This window comes from Suncus etruscus, chromosome 1 (genome assembly GCF_024139225.1).
Source record: "Suncus etruscus isolate mSunEtr1 chromosome 1, mSunEtr1.pri.cur, whole genome shotgun sequence".
NCBI classification, from domain to species: Eukaryota; Metazoa; Chordata; class Mammalia; order Eulipotyphla; family Soricidae; genus Suncus; species Suncus etruscus.
This window is the reverse complement of record NC_064848.1, coordinates 102,235,132-102,257,649: the sequence shown is the minus strand read 5'-3', so window position 1 is coordinate 102,257,649 and position 22,518 is coordinate 102,235,132. Positions and strand designations below refer to the sequence as shown.

The following is a 22,518-nucleotide window of genomic DNA, read 5'->3' as shown; positions in this document are numbered from 1 at the left end:
AAAAAAGAGAGAGAAATAGTTTTGTGCTTTGTTTTTTCCCTCCTGCACTGGCACATTAAATATTGGGGTCATTCAAAAAGGAATTCCCTTGGCCTAAGAGATACAGGGTTTCTCCACCCTTGGAGTATATTGACATGGGATTAACTATGGACTCCTTTCAAGTTCATTTACTCTCCCCTTGGTGCTTCGTGGTGTTTGGAAGACTTCTGCTCTGTCCTGGGTGATAAAATCAGACCTCTGTATCTAAAGATCTCAGTATCTACACAAGTCAAGGAGTGGAACTTATGATGAAGTCTTTCTTTGTGGTTCTAGAAGTTCTGCTCCCTCAGTGTCATTTTAATCCGTCTTCTGTGGTTGGTGGTCTTGGTCTTTGCGTTGATCCTAGGATGTTTCCAGAAGACCCATTCCATTGCAATTGTCTCAGACAGACCTTTGGAACTGGAGATCATGGTTGTTGTGCAGGCCATAGCTCAAACTCTAGACTAGGGCTTTTTTATTGGTCCTAGGATATATACAGTCCGGTCATGGTTCTATCAACCAGTCATCTGTAGATCGCAATCTTGGCTTTTGGACAGACCAAAGGGTGAGAAGATTTCTGTAAATCACTTTATTTTTAATAATAAAAAAGTCTCCTAAACATTAGCTCCCATATAGTCATACTGTTCTCTAAATTTTATTTGATCCTTCCTCTCACCTGCCACTTGTACATTGCTGAGCACATTTAAATTCCTCATTTGCCATTTAGGCCTTGATTATCAACACTCCAAACTAAGTCAAATAGAATTAAATGTTTGTCTTTATACATATTTTAAATAAGTCAGTTTTTCTCATGTTTCATTCATTCATAATCATAATATAATGAAATGAATATCATTTGATAATACCAAATTGAATTTCAATAAATAGCCCAGCGTTTCAGAGCTCTGTAGGAGCCAGGAAATGATAGATCCTCTTTGGAAGAATAAAGAAATCTCTAAGTATTACTAAAATTTAAAAAAATACTAGCAGTATACACACACACACACACACACACACACACACACACACACACACACACACACACACACACACATATATATATGTATTTGGGTTTTGAGCCACACCCAGTAACACTCAGGGTTACTCCTGGCTATGCACTCAGAAATAGCTCCTGGCTTGGGGGACCATATGGGATGCTGGGGGGGATTGAACTTCGGTCTGTCCTAGGTTAGCATGTGCAAGGCAAACACTCTACCCATTTGTGCCACCACTCTGGCCCCACCAGCAGTATATTTTAATGCATGTTAATAATAAAAGCATAACATAGATTTTAAACATTAACCATTTTCTAGTTATAAGAAAAAAAACTAACTTGTTATTTATGATGAAATCACAATATGTATTGAATTCTTTAGAGTTATTCAATTACCTTTTAGAAATACATAATTAGGAATAAATTATTTGAAGAGACCACTCATCAATTAAGATGACTCACAAATAAAGGTCTCTGAACGCTAAATGCTACTTTAAAAAATCAATTTACCTAAGCAGAATTTTGTTTGGATATTTTGTTGTTTTGTTGTTTTAGTTGTTGTTTGAAGGCTTGTTTCAAATGGCTGTGCATTTGAAAATCACTCCTGGTGGAGCTCAGGGGACCATATGGGTGCTGGGTATCAAAACCATGTAAGCTAAATACAAGGCAAGTCCTCTGTACTATCTCTCCAAGCCCGTATGCAAGATTTTTAATTTGTATAACATTTTTTCAAGAAGTAAATAATAGGGAAGTATGGATTCCTCAAGATGAGATGAAAATTATTTGGCATATCCTATAACTAATTCTAAAGTTGTAAGATACCATAGATAATAGGACTCTTATCTAATGTAGAGTTTGACCATTCTAGCTAACATCTAAACAGATTTAACAATATATTCCTTGATAATAAAGTATAGTTTATACAATCATATTACTACTATGAGTTAACTAATTTTATGTGATTGCTTTAAAAGGTTCATGTTTGGGGGGTCAGAGTGATGGTGCAGCAGTAGGGTGTTTGCCTTGCACACAGACTGTGGCTCAATGTTCCTGGGGTCCCATATGGTCCTCCAAGCCAGGAGCAATTTCTGAGCACATATCCAGGAGTAACCCCTGAGCATCATCAGGTGTGGCCCAAACTAATAATAATTAAAAAAAGATTCATTTGCTTGGAGCTGGAGTGATAGTACAGTGGGTAGGGTGTTTGCCATACACATGGCCAACCTAGGTTTGATTCCTCAGCACCCCATTTGTTTCCCCAACCCAGCCATGAGTGATCCCAAGTACAAAGCTAGGAGTGCACTCAGAGTACTTCCAGGTATATACCAAAATTAAAAAAATTGTTAATGAATGTAACCCTTTTTTAAAATATGATTTCATTTGCAAGGTTACTGCTCAGGTTTCCAGTTGAAGACCTCCCATAGTATCTATGTATGGTATACAGCTAGAATAAAACACAGATCTGATATATTGTGTGGTTTAGACAAAATATTTAGCCACCGATTTTATTTATCTTTAATTCATTGATATAAGGCATAATTGGGATTTGAAACTATAGACAACCTAGATCCTGAGTTCATATTTTTAATATAAAATAAATTGAGTAAAAATAGGCAGAACTCTCTACCTATTAATTTTAGAAGCATTGTCAGTGATTTGCTAGCATTGACTAATTTAAAAAAAGAAGCATAAAATCAAAGTCAGTTACTAGACAATTTTATATGTGAAATGTAAATAACAAAGGAATATATGCAATCAAAATATAACAAAAATAACTTAATTTTCTGTGAAAAATAAGGTAACTTTCAAGAAAGAGGGAACTTTGTGTAGAGGTAGAAAAGGAATGAGTAGATAGGGTAATTTTGATAGTGTAATGATATTAAAATATTGGTGTCATATGCAATGAGATTAATAATCTTTTTTTTTTCATAGTTTTGGGGCAACACCTGAAGATGCTCAGAAGTTACTTCTGGCTCTATGATCAGAAATCATTTCTGGTGAAGCTCCCAGAACTAGATGGTATGCCAGAAATCAAACCCAGGCCAGTCACATGCAAAGGAAGTGCCTTATCTACTATCTCTCTGGCCCTAGCTTATACTGTTTTAGAGATGTAAAGCTGTCCCACTGACAAAAAAAGTTTTTGACAACACCCAGCAGTGCTCCAGATTGACCCCTGGCTTTGCTCAGGGATCACTCCTGAAGGTACTCAGAAAACCATTATAGTGATGGGCACAGAACCATGTTTGGCCATATGCAAGCAAGTGCCTATACTTACTTATTATACTTGTCTTATTTCTTGGATTCCTGTTCTCAGAAAATTTTCGAGTACCAAAAATCAATATGAAAGCAGTAAAGCTTATTTTTTATTTTACAGACACTGAATACTGAGAAAGTATGCCTTTTCTTAGTTAGAAATAAATACTATACATTCATCTTTTCAGTTTCTTAATTATCATAAACTTTATGATGGGATTATGGCTTTATCCAGAAAGCAAATACTCAAAAACTCAAAACATACTGCATTCTTTGCCTCTCACAGGGTCCGGCAGGCCTGAGCAGTCCACCGCAGAATTCGGAATGGCAACCCTCCACCTGGAGCCACTGCTATCACATTCTGTATATTCAAAGTGGTAATCTCTCTGAAAACAATCACAGAAACAAGCCTTTGTTAGGGCCAATTTTAATGGGACCACTGTGCTTTCTCAATCACTCCCAAACTTGCCTACAAATATGATTCAAAACTGTACCCTCTCATTGATTCTCTTTTTCCCCCACATCAAGACATTTATTAATCACAAAAGGATCATGGAAATCAATTCATTGAGCAGGCACTGAGGGTATAATGAGCAATAAGACAATCTATTCTCTTAGTTACCCATCACCCTTACTCTTAACCACCTCAAAAGGTTATAAAAATTCATCCCAATTTGTTTTGCAGAGATCTAAAATTCTAAATTATTACTAAATATTAGCCTAAGCAAAATAACACCAGAATACTGAATAGTGTGGCTGTCTTTGCTTTTATGTAAAAATAAAAATATAACATTCCCATTGACCTAATTCTCATTCTATTTAGATGTGCTAAAATGTGTAGTTAATCATCTAAATATCAGTAAAAGATTGCCAGATTTTCAATCAACTCTCTCAGGCTCAGAATACACCCACTTCAGCAGGCTGCTCTAAAGCATGAATTGCAAAAATAAGCATTTATTACAAGTACCAAATTAATATTAACCTACTTGTCTCTATGCTTTGGTTTCTTTGATATTTTCATAGTGTTCTCCCTTGGTCAGTGTATATTACACACATGAAATTCTTAAACTGAGAGGAGCAAGGACAGAATATCATAAGAACTCTTTAATAATAAGAGCATTTTAGAAGGTACCTGCCCCCAAATGCTTTCTGCTTAATATTATATTTTTTACATTTAAAATATTGAATATTGGGGCCAGAGAGATAGCATGGAGCATGCAGAAGGATGGTGGTTCAAATCCCAGCATCCCATATGGTCCCTGAAGCTGCCAGGAGTGATTTCTGAGCATAGAGCCAGGAGTAATCCCTGAGCACTGCCAGGTGTGACCCAAAAAGCAATAAATAAATAAATAAACAAATAAATAAATAAAACCTTGAATATTACTATTCTGTTTCATCTACCATGTTTTGCTTCCCTTGTTAGGGCAATAGAAAGAAAAAAATAGAGATGTCAAGTCAACTCACCATGAAGAAATCAAGTGTGGGAATGAAGGAAGCAACAGGCTTCATAAGTGAATGTATGTCTATTTGTTCCTCTGTATATTTGTTATTACATATGGAAAGAATACCACTTAAAAGTTGGGTTCTACAATAAGGAAGGTCTATGTTTTTATTCACATTCCTACATACACAATCTATGTATAAAACCACAAACTGACTAGCTAAGTTATTTTATATCTTAAAATTTCCACTTTTTCACTGGAAAAAAATAGCTTATGATATAAATTGTTATAGAAATTGATATAGATGATACATGTGTCTGTTGCATCACACATAGAACATGATTAATGCAGAATTATTATACTTATTAAAGAAAACAGGTGTGAAGGATAACATAGAATAAGGGAAAGGGAAAATGTGACAAAGTTCATACTATGTAAGTCTGTTTTTATGTAAGTTTATTTAAATCTGCACATATAAGATAAAAATGGTAAAGGATAAAAAATTATAGAAAGTAGAATGATCAAGCTGAAGGCAAATGTTGTTATGCAGATTCTCCCCTAAATTAAAATTTAGTATATTCTTCAAAAAATCATGTCTGAATTTCACTTTGTGTTCATTATTTTCTAATATCAAATTAATTGATAAGAGCCTGGGTTTCAGCTATGCCACTATCACCTCTGAAAAGGTCTATTAGAGAGAAAATAAAGACGCAAAAACCAAATTAAAGAATTAGACAAGCTTGGACTAGTGTATTTCTATAGGGTTTTCCATGCTCAAAAAGTGAATACACATTCTTCTCTAGTACACATGGAACATTCTCATAGATGACAATTTTATGAAATAAGTCTAATGTATTAGAGAAAATGTGTATTCTTCAGGCCACAATTCCATGGAAACCAAAATTAACCATAAAGAAATGTTGTTCAGAGACAAATAAAATGCTGCTGCTAAATAATAGCTAAACCAAAGAGGAAATCAAAGAAGAAAAAAGAAATTCTGGAGAATGAACAAAAAAATTAATCCAAAGATGAGAAGAAAAGAAATAATAAAAGTCAAAACAGAAGTCAATGACATAGAATCAAAAAGGCAGTACAAAGAATCAATGAAACCAGGAGCTAGCTCTTTGAAAGTATACATTAAATATATAAACCATTGGCTAGAATAATAAAAAAAAGAGAAAGTACTTAAAAAATTGGATCAGAAACAAAAGAGAAATACTACAACAAAACCCCCAAAATCTAAGACATCATGAGAGCTTACTAAGAACAATTTTACTGTTAATCTGGAGAGCCAAGAGAAATAGATTCCTAGAAATATGTAATCTTCCAAAACTGAATGAAGAGAGAAGAGAAAGCCTGAAAAAGCCATTCACAAGCAAGAAAATTTAAACAGTAATTATTTAATTTCCCCAAGAATAAAAATACTGTCCAGATAAGTTTATGAGTGATTTTTATCAAACCTCAGAGAAATCTTACTGCTGGTGATCCTTAAGCTTTTCCAAAATATTTGGGGGGAAGCATTCTTCCTATTATATTAATATTGCACTGAAACCCAAAGCTAACAGATATACTAAAAAAAGAAAATTTTCAGACCAATTTCCTTGATGAACATTGATGCAAAAATCCTCAACAAAATCTTAGCAAATCGGATCCAATAGCACATCAAAAAATCATACACCAAAATCAAGTGATATTCATCCCAGGGATGCAATACATGCATATCAATGAACAGAATGTACTATATCATTGCACCAAATCATATGATCATATAAAGCAGAGAAAGCTTTTGACAAATTCATTCATGATAAAATAAATTCCTCAATTAAAAAGGGGTGGATGGGAGTTTCCTCAACATAGAAATAGCTGTCTATTAAAAGCCAGTAGTCAATATTACTCTTAATGGTGAAAAACTAAAAGCATTATTAGGTTCAAGGCAAGGATGACCATTGGGTCCACTCTTATTTCAACAATGTATTATCAAAGTCCTACTAACAGCAATCAGGCAGGAAAAGAAAATCAAAGTGATCCAAATTAGAAAAGAGGAAGACAAGTTATCTCTATTTACATTGAAAACCCTAAAGAGTCCACAAAAAAGCTTCTAGAAATAATAAATCTAAACAGAAAAGTGGCCAGCTACAAATTAATACATAAAAAGTAAGCTGCCTTCTTATATACAAATAATGAATTAGAGGAGAAAGTGTTCAGAGTCTATTTCATTTAAAATAATGTCTAAAAAAATCAAGTACCTAGGAATCAGCTTAACAAAAGAAATGAGAGACTTATACCACAAAAACTTCAAAACAATTAAGAAATTGAGAAGACCTTAAGAAATAGTAAAACATTCCATGCTGTGGACTGGAAAAATCAGTACAGTCAAAATGAGCATCCTGTGTAAACTACTATATAGATTCAATTGAATACCTGTCCAAATTCAGATAATGTTCTTCAAGGAGTTAGAAAAGTTGTTTATAAAGTTTTGTGGAATCATAAAAGACCTGGATAGTCAATATCATACTAAAAATTAAGAAAGTGGAGGAAGGGGATCGGAGCAATAGCACAGTGGTAAGGCATTTGCCTTGCCCATGGCCAACCCGGGACAAACCTGGCTTCTATCTCAGCATCCCATATGATCCCCTGAGCCTGCCAGGAGTGATTTCTGAGCACAGAGCCAGGAGTAACCCCTGAGTGCCACCAGGTGTGACCCAAAAACCAAAAAAGAGAAGAAAGAAAGAAAAAAAGAAAGAAGAAAGGAAGGAAGGAAGGAAGGAAGGAAGGAAGGAAGGAAGGAAGGAAGGAAGGAAGGAAGGAAGGAAGGAAGGAAGGAAGGAAGGAAGGAAGGAAGGAAGGAAGGAAGGAAGGAAGGAAGGAAGGAAGGAAGGAAGGAAGGAAGGAAATGGAGAAATCTCATTACCTAACTTGACGCTATTCCACATTTGGTAATCAAATCAGCATGGTAGTGGAATAAAGATAGACTCTCTGATCAATCAGTTACAGTAGAATATCCAAGGACAAATCCATATATATGATAGTTCTTGACAAAGGAGTTAATTGCATGAAATGGAATAAAGAAGCCTCTTCAAAAAATGGTGCTGGGAGAATTGTATAACTTTACACAAAAGTCAACTCAAAGTTCTTGAGATCAGACCTGAATCTATAAAGTAGAATGTGTAAAATATAATCAGAAAGGTCCAAAACATAGACTTCAAAGGAATATTTAATAATACAATGGCAATACTCTGGTTTCTCTTCAGATCGCATAAGTCTTTTGCCTTTTACTAAAGATTTCCGTGGAGAAGAACAATTATGAGTCGTAACCAATTTTTGAGGCCTTGCTTCGGTGAGGCTAAAAAAAAATACAATGGCACTGGCAAAAGCTACAGAATCAAATATAAACAAAAGAGCATCAAATATAAACAAAAGAAACTAAAAAGTTTCTGTGTGGCAAAAGAAACATGGGCTTTTAAAAGACAGCTTACTAAGTGTGAGATTATGCTTGCATTCATCACATCAGATAAAAGGGTTGGTATCCAGGATAAATAAAGTACTCACAAAGATCCACAAAAATTTCAAAACCCCATCAAAAGATGGAACAGACATGGAGAAAGGATAACATGTAGTCAATAGATACATTTAAAATTCTTATCATCACTTACTATTAGGAAAACCTAAATCAAGACCAAAATAAAATATACCACACCAGTGAAAATGTATGATATGTGTATATCAAAAATATTGGAAACAATCTGTATTGGTAGGAATGTGGTAAAAAAGGAACTCTCATCAATTGCTGATGGATTATTATTTGGGCAAACCCCTATGGAAAACATGGAGGGTTCTCAGTAAGCTCAGAACAGAGCTGCCATTTGAAGCAGCAATTCCACTTTGGGGCATCTATCACCAAGGCATAAAAAACATTGCTTCTAAAAAACATAGGCACACCATTATTTAATGCAGTACTAAATACAATAGTTAAATCTTAAATAAACCTAGATGTCCAGCTATAGGCAAGAGGATCATGAAAGACGTGGTATGTTCATGCAAAGAATACTACATAGCTGTAAGGAATGATGAAATTAAACTATTTGTTACAACATGGATGAAATCAGAAAATAGCAAATTAAGCCAAACAAAGAATAAATATATGATATCACTCATATGTAGTAATTAGAATAGTTGAATAAGAGTATGCAGTAATTTAAATGGGAGATGCATAGAGAATAGGGAGGAGAAGGAAAATAACACAGTGGAAGGTAGGTAGAGAAAGCTGATAAGCAATGAGGGGAAGGGATCAAAGGGATTCAGGAACATTGATGATATTAGGAAATGAGAGTTAGGGGCCGGCGAGGTGGCGCTACAGGTAAGGTGTCTGCCTTGCAAGCGCTAGCCAAGGATCAGGACCGTGGTTCAATCCCCGGCGTCCCATATGGTCCCCCCAAGCCAGGGGCAATTTCTGAGCGCTTAGCCAGGAGTAACCCCTGAGCATCAAATGGTGTGCCCCCCCCAAAAAATAGAAATGAGAGTTAAATACTCAAGTCACATATTCAACAACACTGAAATTATAAAGCCCAAACTTTAATAACCAAACTTAGTCTGTCTGTCAAGATGACAGATTGAGGGCTAGGAGTGTATTAAAAGGAACCTGGGAACATTGGTGGAGAGAAGTTGACAAAGATGGTAGGATTGGTGCTGGAACTCTATGTCTAAATTCAACTATGAGTAAATCAAAGTGCTTTAATAAATTTTAAACATTCAAAAATAAGATACAGTAAAACTAGTACATGTGTGCTACCAATGAGAAATCAGAGTGACACAAGCTTTCTAGAAAGAAAAGTGGTCAGTTACTTGGTGGAAAGAATAACATATCTTTCATATAGCTAGAGAAAGTATAATTAGTACCTGCATTATAAAGCCTTCTATTTATATTATTAGACAGATTACCTTTCATTTGTATTTATATAATAATTTATATAAACAATTGTATAGTTTGTGAGAAACAATATTATTCCTATTGTTACACAAATTTTTATATTTCAATAAGGGATTTATTCAGAGACACCAAGCTAGAAAGTAGCATAGCTGAGAACAGAAGTCAAGCCTTCTGCTTATTTACCAGTGTTTTCAGTTCTTATAGAATATAATCACACTTGGAATAGAAGAATTCTGGCTTAAAATAACAGTGCAAAAGTTTCTAAGACAAATTCCTGGTATTCACAGAATACTAAAATGATTATTAAAAAAATGTTCATATAATAGCTGAAAAAAAGAGCATACAAAGAACTTTAATTCAACTATTTCTTTACTAATTTTCTATAGCTACTGCAACAAACTATCTTATATGTAGCCAGTTAAGACAACAGAAATAAATAATGTTTTAGTCTTTGAGGCAAGAAATCTAAAACCAAAGTGTCTACCAGGTTTCATTCCCTCCAGCTGCTTTAGAATAAAATCACTCCTTCTCTCTTTCAATTTCAGGTGACCACTGGCATTCATTGGCTCAAGGATGCATAATTCCAATCTCTATGGTCACAATGCTTTTTCCTCTTTTTTAAAATAGCCCCTCCGTCATTCTTATAAGGACAATTAAATTTACATTAGGGCCACTTAGGTCATAAGTGCTAAACTCAAGATTCTTTTTATTAATATTATTATTATTTGGGGGGTTGGGCAATAGCTGGCAGCACTCGGGAGTTACTCCTGGCTCTATGCTTAGAAATCAGTCCTGGCAGGCTCAGGAGACCACATGGGATGCTGGGGATCAAACCCAGATCCATCCTAGTTAGCCGCATGCAAGGCAAACGCCCGACCACTGTGCTACCACTCCAGCCCCTAATTTTAAGATTCTTATTAGAATCTTTAAAGTTCCTTTTTATTTATAAAAGATAATAATAATAATGCCTGAGGAATAAAGTCTTGAATTTATTTTATTTTATTTATTTATTTATTGGTTTTTGAATCACACTCAATAGCACTCAGGGGTTACCCCTGGCTCTCTGCTCAGAAATCGCTCCTGGCAGACTCAGGGGACCATATGGGATGCCGAGATTTGAACCACCGTCCTTCTGCATGTAAGGCAAACACCTTACCTCCATGCTTTCTCTCCGGCCCCAAAGAAATCTTGGATATTTAATAGGAAAAATATATGATAGGAAAGAATACTCAGCCTAGAACAGTCTACTTTCTGTCCCCAATGATCCATATTCTTCCACAGGCAAAATACATTCACCATCCCAATATCTCCTAAACTTTCAACATAGTATAGCAGCAACTTAAAGTCAAAAATTTCACCTACATCTGATCAGTTAAAGATCCAAGATTTAGGGGCTGGAGCAGTGGCACAGTAGTAGGGCATTTGCCTTGCACATGGCTAACCCTAAGACGAATCGCGGTTTGATTCCCAAGCGTTCCATATGGTCCTCCAAGTCAGGAGTGATTTCTGATAAAATAGGCAGGAGTAACCACTGAGCATCTTCAGGTGTGGCCCAAAAAAACAAAAACAAAAGAATCCAAGATTTAATCGCCTAAATGTGGTATGGTCACATCATATAGGATGTGCCCTTTTCATCTGTTTCATCTTGCTTCCAAGATAGAGTAATAGAGCAACAATTATAGACAAATCCATTAAAAATGGATATCCAGAGGAATGAATAAGAGAAGAAAAGGCTAATAGCCTTAAACAAAGAAAACTACAAAACCTTGCTTCAAGAAATTAAAGATTAACATAATTAAAATAGCAATATTCCCCAAAAAATGTAAAGAATTAATGCAATCCCTCTAAAGATATGCATGACAGAAGTGAATCAAACGCTCCTGAATTCATTTGAAACAGTAAACATTCACGAATAGCTAGTGCAACCCTTAGGAAAAGAAATATGGGAGGCATCACTTTCCCCAGCTTTAAATTGTATTACAAAGAAATATTCATTAAAATGGCATGGTATTGGAATAAAGACAGTCCCTCAGACAATGGAATAGACTTGAGTATTCAAAGATATATAATCAATTAATCTTTAAAAAAGGTTCAATAAATGAAAAATGGAGCAAGGAAAGCTTCTTCAACAAGTGGTGTTGGAACAACTGGTCAGACACATGCAAAAAAGTGAACTCGGACCTACATCAAACACCATGCACAAAGGTCAAATCCAAATAGAATAATGACTTTAATAGCAGACCCAAAACCATAAGGTATATAGAAAAAAATGTAGGTAAGACACTCCATGACATTGAGACTGAAGACATCTTCAAGGAGGAAGTAGCACTCTCCAAGCAAGTGAAATGGAAGCATAGATAAACAGATGGGACTAAGTTAAGCTGAGAAGCTTCTGCACCTCAAAGGAAATAGTGATGAAGATACAAAAGCCATCCACAGAATGGGAGAAACTATTTAGTCAATACCCATCTGATAAGAGGCTAACATATAAGTTATACAAAATACAGACAGAAAAAAATCATCTAATCCCATCAAAAAATAGAAGACATAAACAGACACTTTGAGACTCAAAGAAGAAATACAAATGGCCAAAAGACACATAAAAATATATTCCAAATCACTAATCATCAGAGAGATGCAAATCAAAACAACTATGAGGTACCATCTCACACCACAGAGATTGGCACACATCACAAAAAAAAAAAAAGAACAAAAAGAACAATCAGTGATGACTGGGATGTGGATCACTGCTGGTTGGAAATGCCATCTAATCCAGCCCTTATGAAAAACCATATGGAGATTCCTCAAAAAACTGGAAATTAAACTTCCATATGATCCAGTTATACCACTCCTAGGGATATAACCTAAGAACACAAAAATGCAATACAAAAATACCTTCCTCACACATATATTCATTGCAGCGCTATTTCCAATAGCCAGATTTCTGGAAACAACCAAGATGCCATTCAACAGATAAATGGCTAAAGAAACTGTGGTACATATACACAATGCAATATTATGCAGCTGTCAGGAGAGATGAAGTCATAAAATTTTCCTATACATGGATGGACATGGAAACTATTATGCTGAGTGAAATATGTCAGAGATAGATAAAAACAGAATAGTCTTACTCATCTGAGTTTTTTAAAAAAAAAAGGCATTTTTATAATAATGCCCAGAGACAATAGAAATGAGGGCTAGAAGGACTAGTTCACAATATGAAGCTCACCACAAAGAGTGGTAAGTGCAGTTAGATAAATAACTACACTTACAACTATCATGACAAAGTTAATAAGAGAAGTAGAATGCCTGTCTCAAATACAGGCAGGGGTTGGGGGAGGAGGGTGATGGAGGCACTGGTGATGGAAATGTTGAACTGATGAAGGGGGTGTGTGTTCTCTTTATGATTGAAACCCAACTACAAACATGTTTGTAATCATGATGCTTAAATATAGATATTATTTTAAAAAATAAAGAAAAAAATAAAAGAGAAAATAATATAAAAATTAAAAAATTGGGAGCCAGAACTCCCAACAGCAGGTAGGGCATTTGCTTTGCATGCAGCAAACCTGGGAATCCCATATGGTCCCCTTAGTCCACCAGCCTGCCAAGAATCATTCCTGAGTGCAGAGTCAGGAGTAACACCTGAACACTGATGTGTGTAGCTCAAAAACAAAACAAGTCAGAAATTTAACCTCTGAATTCTACAGACAAAAATTCAAAGCAGTATTTCTGAGCTACAAATCAAGATATAATCCCTTTGAAAGTTTCTAGGAGAATCCATCCCTTGATTCTCTAGATTTTGATAGCTATAAGCACTTATTTGCTCAGTCACTAGAAGACAGAGGGTTCCTTCTTCTCCCCATGTGATCATATGTAGAACCCAGGTAATCTCCCATCTCAAGACTCATTAACTTTTTCATATTCTCTTCCTATCATACTGAGTAATATTTACAAGTTTTAGGGGATAGGTTTGTGAGGAGGCATAATTGTGGCCCCCACAACTCCCTGTCATAGAATAGATCTGGCCCACCATAGAGCTAAGTAGCAGCTTCCTTGTTCTTGTTTCCAGATTTTTGTACTAGGAAGCCTTTCCTATTTCCATATCCCACTGAGAAAATCATAGTTCTCATGTATAGAATTCAGTTAGTCCTATAAATCAATGATGCTGATAAGTCTGCCACAAATTTCAAATGAAGCAGGGCTTCTGAAAAAAATAAGCAAGCTCAAACAAACTTTTCTCCTTCACTGTCTCTCTCTATAGTATTCAAGTTGCTAGTTGAAATGATAATAGTAATTATAATACAGAACTTTTCTCTGTTCTTATTTCTCTATTTTCTGAATGTAGTAGTGACTGTCAAACATCAATTAATTTTTATGAGGTATTTTTAGCTGTCTCCTAGAGATTAATTAAGCCTTGAACTCTAAAGAACCATAGCATTTATTTGGTTACAGAATTCTTAGAATTCCAGCAGGAACTTTTAACATGTGAATTTATCATTATAAAATACAGAAATATAAACTAGAAGGTAGTGCTTAGGTTTAGAGATTTAAAATGCAGTCAAGTCAGATGAAGATTTATTTTTAAATAAATTAATAGCTTATTTCATTTGAATAGTAACAAGTAATTTTTTTAAAAAAATACCTATTTTTGAAAGCAACCCTAATATCCATACCAAAAAAATTTATTTTAAAATAGTGTGCTAAAATCACTAAGGACACATAGGCCCTCCAAAATTTCTGAGTAGTACTTAAAGTACTAAAGAATTTCAATACTTATATATAGTTAATACCCAAAAACTCTAGCCAGAACTTTAATTAAACATTAAGCACTTGGGGGCCGGAGTGATAGCAAAATGGTAGAGCATTTGCCTTGTATGCGGCTAACCTAAGATAGACTAAAGTTTGATCCCTGGAATCCCATATGGTCCCCCATGTATGCCAAGAGAGATTTCTAGCAGACTCAGGAGTAACCCCAATGCACTGCTATGTGTGGCCCAAAAACAAACAAAAGAAAAGTAATTAAGTTGATACTCAGAATAGAAAATTTTCTGATATTGAGAACATTTTTTAAAATGTAAATTTATCCTGATACAAATATATAATCAAACTCTGGTGAGATAGTAAGGCACATAAGCATTTGCCTTGCACACAGACAACATGGGTTCACACCCTGGCACCATATATTGTCTCCTGAGTACCTTCAGTAATGGTCACTGAGCACAGAGTCAAGAATAAACCCTAAGTATTGACAAGTATGGTTCAAAAATAACCAAATAGTAAATCAATACATTAAATGTTTTATTTAATTCATCAATTAGTAAGTAAACAAACTATGACCACCAGTAATCAATCCTTCTTTAAAAATCCGTTCAAATAGGCAATTATCACAATGAAATTAAGAAATACAGAGCTAATAAATATCCAGAATTTAATAACCAACTGCAATCTAAGTAATAAAAAAGCAATTCCATTTTCATGGTTAAGAATCAGTTGCATTATTCATTTTTGATGACTAAGAGCAGCTAAATAATTCAAATGCAACAAAAGGTATAGGTCCTCATTAAAATGATCATTCAGAACAAAAATGCCCTAAACAAAACTCCCAACAATCTTTTCTGTCATTTTCACCATTTTTCAAAATTTGTCCCTAGAACTTTTCCTATACTGCAGAGCTCCAGACAGTTTATCACCAAAAAATATTAAGATGAGTCATAGCACACTCTAAACAATGGAACATCAACATACAAGCAATTATTTTCCAAAGCAAAAACTGGAGGAGATATTTGTCCTACCCATGAAGTTACTCAGAAAGTCTACAAACTACAGAAGGGTAAGGGGGCATGACTTCATTCCCAAACAAAATAATTATATTCCCTGAAAAACTATGAAAATCCAAGAGAACCAAGAAGCAATCCTAAAAAACTATAGAACATGGAATTATTCCTAACAACAAAACTCTCAAGATGCTCCCTCAGAAATCATGGTGCACATCACAAACACACAATTACTCATAAATCAAGACATGGATATTAATTCAAAAGTAGCAAAAGCTCAAATTGCATCATCTTGCAATTAAAAACACAAGATGTCAAGATATACAAAGTTTCAAAGATCCACAGTTATTTTGTCATTTATTGTCTGACAACATTTTAGTCATCTTAAATACCATAATCCTTTCCACTTGAACATTAATCTTTCCAAATTGAAAAGTCCTTCCTGCTTTCTGAAGGGTGCCTCAATGTATCTTCTACCCATTCCCATAATATCTCCACTTATTTTCACATCTTCTTATCCTATAATTTAAAAAAAAAGATAGCCTTAATTTTAAAGCTTTAAAAGTAAATAGCTAAATTAGAAATTTAAATGATGATTATTAGTTATTAATAATGAAATGACACTTTAAACATTTACAAAATCTTTTGAGCTTTCCAAAGAAGTTTTAAGACTTTTTTGCATAACCTCACATAGTAGAAAGGGTCTTATTTTCCAGACTCATGATCTCTACCCTAACTCATTCACCATCCTCTGCTGCCTATGTTTGTCCCACAAAGACCCTCACAAACACTTGTTTCTGGTCTTACTTGCACAATTTTCTGTGGTCAATTTTAGTCATATCATCCCTGCTTAAAACCCTGAAATAACTTCCTATTTGCTTGAAGATAAAGTTCATAATTTCAGCCAAAATAACATTTGTTGATATATTCTTGATTTGTTTCAATTTCATGTCTCAAATGTTTTAAAGTATGAAATGTGGAAACAATGGAATTAACCTACACTACTCTTCTTGCTTCCAGGTGCTAGTATGTGACTTTTGTATATACCTTAAAGCTCTTTCTGCTCTCACTTTGTCATAATGTAAGAAAGTCGATAGAAAAATAAAGCACTAAATAGTATTTCCCCGCTAACCTTTGAAAAACCAAAAGCGATATCATAAATTGAGATTACTCTTTCTCTTCTTCAGCAATTCCACGTCTTAAGAGTCTTCCCATACAAACAGAGATGACCCTAGACTGCATGCCAAAGCCCTATAGGCTTTCCAATGATTACACTTGGAAGGACAATTGGAAGAACAGACTTGGAGAAAGATGGGAAAGTCATTATATAATACCCAAAGACAATGGAGATTAGGAGGACCAGTCTATGGTAGGATGCTTGCCACAAAGAGTGGGGGAGTACACTTAGGGCAGAGAAGGGACCACTATGAGAACAACAGTTGGTAATTATCTCTCTGGACAAGAACGGGTTGCTGAAAGGAGATAAAGTGATATGCATGATACCCCTTCAGTAACAATATTGCAAACCACAATGTTAAGAGAGTGAGACAGCGAGACAGAGAGAATATTTGCCAGAGTCAGGAAGAAAGAAAACTAGGAATACTGTTGGCAGGAAATGATCACTGATGAAAAGATGAATGCTGGGCATTGCATGATTGAAACTTGGTACTTGTGTATCTCACATACATAAACAACTTGGTACTTGTGTATCTCACGGTGATTCAATTTAATAATATATTTAATTTAAAAAGTTTAAAATTTTAATCTATCATTGGATTCCAATATCACAAGTGCTCTTTAAAAATTGTTTTCTATTTAAATTTAGAGTAATCTATTTAAAGCAAAAATTGTACCATTTATAAAAATAAATGTCATTACAAAGTATATTTTGAAAAGATTGAGGACACAAGAGACATATCATCCATGTGGACCCATCTTCCTGACTAACAAGACTGCACAACAGTAGGAGGAACAGACAGAAACATTTGATAGAAAAGACCAAGTTCAGGGCCCTTTCCTTGCTCTGAAAATAGTTCTGATCTTTATTATACAACATCCAGATAAAAGAACAGCAATAAATATATGTGTGTGCATACATATATGTTTCACTAAACAGAACTTCTTGGGAGGAGATATTGATTGACTTCTTGAAAGGATGGTGAATCAAGATTCTTTCTTTTCTCCACCTTCAATCTTTGTATATTGCTCCATCTCAAATCAACACAACAAAAAAGCAAAACTTGGTGAAGGGATGCTGACACAGGATGTAGAATTAGAGCACTGCTTACCTGAAACTAGTACTAACAATATTGAACATTAGGGTGACTAAATTATTTAATTAATGAAAACTATAAATATATAAGTTCAAATTTTCCAAAAAGCAAAAGCTAAAATCTATTTATATCCTGAGTGTAGTAATATAAATTATTATTTATAAGGTTATCTACAATAGTACTAATATAAATTAAAATATTTTCTCTTTGGATCAGACTGAACCTGAAAAGGCACCTTTGCTTTTGTAAAATTATAGCAATTACTTGCAATCTAAAGGTGTCTAAAGAGGGTCTGGAGCAAATAGTATAGCAGAATCGGTGCTTGCCTTGTATGATACCTACCTAGATTCAATCCCTCGCACAACCTATATGGTCCTGAATTCACCAGGAGTATACCTGAGTACATAACGAGAGTAAACGCAGTTATAGCAGAAAAGAAAAAAAATATACACACACATATATGTATACTATATCTAGAAATCTAGATATTTATTACATATTACCCATAACATAGCCATTCTATGTCTACTTACTAGGCATGTAACTCATTGAAATAAAAATATATTTGTATTATATGATCATTTAAAATAGTAAAATGGCTGGGGTATGTCCCGTAGTTCTGGAGCAAATGTTCTGCTTGTAAAAGCCCTGGTTTTCAATCCTCAGCATAACACAGTCCCTGAGCTCCAGCAGTAGTCATCTCTGAGCACAGAGATAGGCATAGTACTGAGTACTGCTGGGCATGGCCCAAAACCATAAATAAATGAATAAATAAATAAATAACAAATATCTTGAAAATAATCTAAATGTACAATAAGGAATTGGTTAAGATTATAATATTCTCATGGGGTTTTATATAATTACTTTTAAAATAGTGTAAATGTCACACTCATGACAAAATATTTATCAGACATTTAAATTTGATATATAAATGTTATAAAATATTAAATCAAATCTTTTTAGAGTATGTATATGTGCCTATAAAATCAATATATAAAATGGCTATAGGTATGTATACCATAATATTTATCGTAGTCAACTTAAAGTTGAACTAATGATATTTATTTTCCTTTGTGATGCTATTTTCCCTTTTTCTATAATTAAAATATATATTTTTTAAAATTTTTATTCTAAGACATTTTTTAAACTGTTATTTATCTTGGATTTACAGCAAGATACTTGGTAGGACAAGTAACAGTCTCTCCTCTTCCTGCCTTCCCCCCCCAAAAAAAAAATCCTTTTAAGAAAAGGATATGGTGAAGATTATTCCATTATCATTCATTAGCACTTCATTCTAGACTTTCTTTTTTTGTTTGTTTGTTTTTTTTGTTTTTTTTGGTTTTTGGGCCACACCCATCGGTGCTCAGGGGTTACTCCTGGCTGTCTGCTCAGAAATAGCTCCTGGCAGGCACGGGGGACCATATGGGACACCGGGATTCGAACCAACCACCTTAGGTCCTGGATGGGCTGCTTGTAAGGCAAATACCGCTGTGCTATCTTTCCGGGCCCCATTCTAGACTTTCTTAGCAGGGCAAAGGACAAAGTTCACAGACATGAATCAAATAAACACAACCAACAGAAAATAACATGAAAAATAAGACCCAAAACTTCAGTCCTATAAGCAAGCAGAAACAAGAATTCTGTTGCAAAGTAGAAAAAGTAAGAGGGGTGGGGGGAACCTGATGGGAGAAATAAGAACTTGGAGTTCAAGGAGCTCTGATAAAACACTTTGCTGATTTCACAATATGGCTTAGGAAAGAGCAAAATACACAATTTTATCTAGCTAAGCTCCAAAGCTACCTACAGTTTTCAGATGGAAGACTTAGAAAAATAAAGCTTAAATTTAAAAAAAAAATTTGTCAATGCAACCACTTGAATTTGAGATCTACTTGTAAAGACAGTCTACAGAAATAGCATAGGTGATAAGTGGCTCTGAAATTTTTGGCATTCAAATCATGGTTTTGCTTGTAAATTTTGTAAGCCAGATAAAAATACACTACTTATTTACATTTTTTGTCACTTAATAATCTCTCACATCAAGAGAAACAATTTTCTAATAACATAGTCCTAATAACATCTATTGTCATAACAATACTTGTTGAATTAATTAAATTAATAAGAGTCCTTGATGGTTGTGGATGGTGAGGCCTTTTTTAGCCAGGCCAGGCCAAGAATGGTTCAAGGTGACAGTAAGGAAATGACCCACAGCAGTCATGAAGTTTTAGGAGACAAGGTTTTATTACATGGCCCTAGCCACCATGTGTGGCTTCTAAGCTAAACAGCCTCTTTCCTGCTCCTGCATTTATCCTGTCTCTATTATATCTCCATGCTGCTTCCTCCTCCTGAGACTTCTCTTGCTGAATCTCCCTCTTCACCCCTTCACCAGGCAAGCCCTCAAATTATCAACCAGACCCCTCCCAGTTATGATAGGGTCTCCCTCTCCAGGTGAGATACCCAGGAAGTTGGGGGGAAAGGGTAACAAATACTCAAAGAAAACAAGCTGAAATATTAAAAGTCATCCAATTCTGGGGGCCAGAGAGATAGCATGGAGGCAGGGCATTTGCCTTGCATGCAAAAGGATAGTGGTTCAAATCCTGGCATCCCATATGGTCCCCCAGCCTGCCAGGAGTGATTTCTGAGTGTAGAGCCAGGAGTAACCCCTGAACACTGCCAGGTGTTACCCAAAAACCAAAAAAAAAAAAGTCATCCTATTCTGAACCAGAGAGATGGCTCAAAGAGAGAAATCTTAGTTTGATCCTCAATATCACATGATCCTCCTAACATTAGTGATAGAAACTCCAAGACAGAAGAAGCTGGCCCTGTCAGCCCAAAGCTCCCCAGCCATAAGTTTGGCCAAAGATCAAAATAAGATACACATTTTAATTATAAAGATTAGTAGGTACCCATTGTTCTGGCTGGCTAGCAATGTTCTTGAATTTCTTCAAGTAACAACAGCATCACCCTGCCCTCATTACCCAATGTGGATATTAGATCCACACAGTTCTGACTATCAATTGCAGGAGTTCAATCCCTGAGCACATCCATATAAGAATATGTATTTGGTCAGTTTCAATAAACTTCACTGATGCCTGTCAGGATGGGAAAAGCCCACATTAGCTTCTCTTCCTATTCTGAACACAGTACATAAGGCAAAATTCTGAAAAACACAAATCTATATCAATGAGGAAAGAGTAAAAACTTGAATGGCTGAAACTAGAGATAGCACAGCCTTGCAGGCAGACAAAATGGATTTTATCCCCAGCATTCCATATGGTCCTCCAAGCCCACTAGTGCCACGGCATACATAAACCTTTAGGGCAGGGGTCTTCAAACTACGGCCCACGGGCCACCCGGCCCGCCATCGCTGTTTGGTTGCCAAGATACCTGCCAGCATATACACTCAGTGTCAGGGTTTCTCAGGGATGACGTCAACCGCCTCCACCCACGGCATGTTGTGTGCTGGGAGGGTGGGCGTGAGGGCGGTGTTGAGAGGGACACTGATGTGCCCTTGCACCTGGCGCTTGGCACGCGCATTGCTAATGATGTCACTGGAGAGCGCTGGACGCAGCATGGCGAGGAGTACCACATGTGGGTGACTATATGATGTAAAAAGGCGCCTGCTCCACCCCCAGGCAAGATGGTATCTGTGTGCTGTGCCTGCCTGTAAGTGAGGTTTTCCTCCACTCCCTCCACTGCCAAAGGTCAGTCAAAAGTGCCATAGAAATAAATTTTTGCCAGATGGGCAGTTCTGCCTGATTGGGCTGTGGGTGACTCATATGAAAATTCCCCTTTGGGGGTGGTGAGGCATTCAGTGCTGAAATCTATGTTAGGGGGTGGGCGGTGGTTGGGAGGTTAGGGGTTCGGTGCTAAATTGCCCATGTGGAAAATTAGGGGTTCGATGCTGAAGCATTTTAAAGGGGTTACATTGAAAATTTTATATGCATTTTACAATTCCTTTTCAGTGTTCACATGCTGATTCCAAACATATCAATTTGGGCATTATATAGGGAGATATAACTGAACTATAAGGGACTGAGCTGGTCTGCTTAGAAAAGCCTGCAAGGGGTAAGTGTTCACATCAGGGACTAATGGGGGTTCATACACTATGTGTATATATTTGTATATATGTGTATATATTTGTATTTCACTAATGTCAGTTTGGAATCCCTAGGAAACAATGATGTCAAGAAAAAGAAAAATTGACGGCGAGTGTAGAATATTCAAAGAACAGTGGACTTACAATTACTTTTATGCAGTACAAAGAAAAGGCTGTGTGTCTGATATGCCAGAATATAGTTGCTGTGTTCAAAGAATACAATTTGTGATGCCACTATCAAACTCAACATAAATATGATTATTTGGTTGGAGAAGTGAGAAAAGATAAAATTTACAATTGAAACATACACTGACGACTCAGCAAAATACTTTTGTGAAGCAGAAGCAGTAAAATACTTCCTCACTGCAGGCAAGTTTTCAAGTTGCCAAGCTAATAGCACACAATGGCAAACCATTTGTGGAGGGAGAATTTGTTAAAGAATGCCTTATTTCTGTTGCCAAAGAGATGTGTCCAGAGAAGGCCAATTTATTTAGTTTAGTGAGCCTTTCAGGAATTACAATGACATGAAGGATTGAAGAAATGGGAGAAAATTTGCTGCACCATTTACAAAACTCTGCAAAGAAACTTTGCTATTTTTCCTTGGCACTTGATGAAAGCAATGATGTTCATGATTCTGCCCAACTTCTCATTTATAAGCATGGGACAAATGAGTATTTTGAAGTCACAGAAGAGCTTGCTGCACTGCAAAGAATCAAAGGTACAACCACAGGAGTGGAT

General features: G+C 35.6%; 1 protein-coding gene and 1 non-coding gene across 2 annotated transcripts in view; one reads left to right on the top strand and one right to left on the bottom strand.

The window, feature by feature from the left end:
* Positions 1 to 22,518, bottom strand: part of ELAPOR2 (endosome-lysosome associated apoptosis and autophagy regulator family member 2) — a 200,355-nt gene that overhangs the window by 94,893 nt on the left and 82,944 nt on the right. Inside the window, exon 2 of the mRNA XM_049771053.1 lies at positions 3,531 to 3,651. Within this exon, the coding sequence (XP_049627010.1) occupies positions 3,531 to 3,651 (121 nt within the window). The remainder of the gene's footprint in view (positions 1 to 3,530; positions 3,652 to 22,518) is intronic.
* On the top strand, positions 7,939 to 8,051 carry LOC125995654 (U5 spliceosomal RNA). Its single transcript, XR_007491139.1, has one exon. It is a non-coding gene; the product is annotated as a U5 spliceosomal RNA (small nuclear RNA).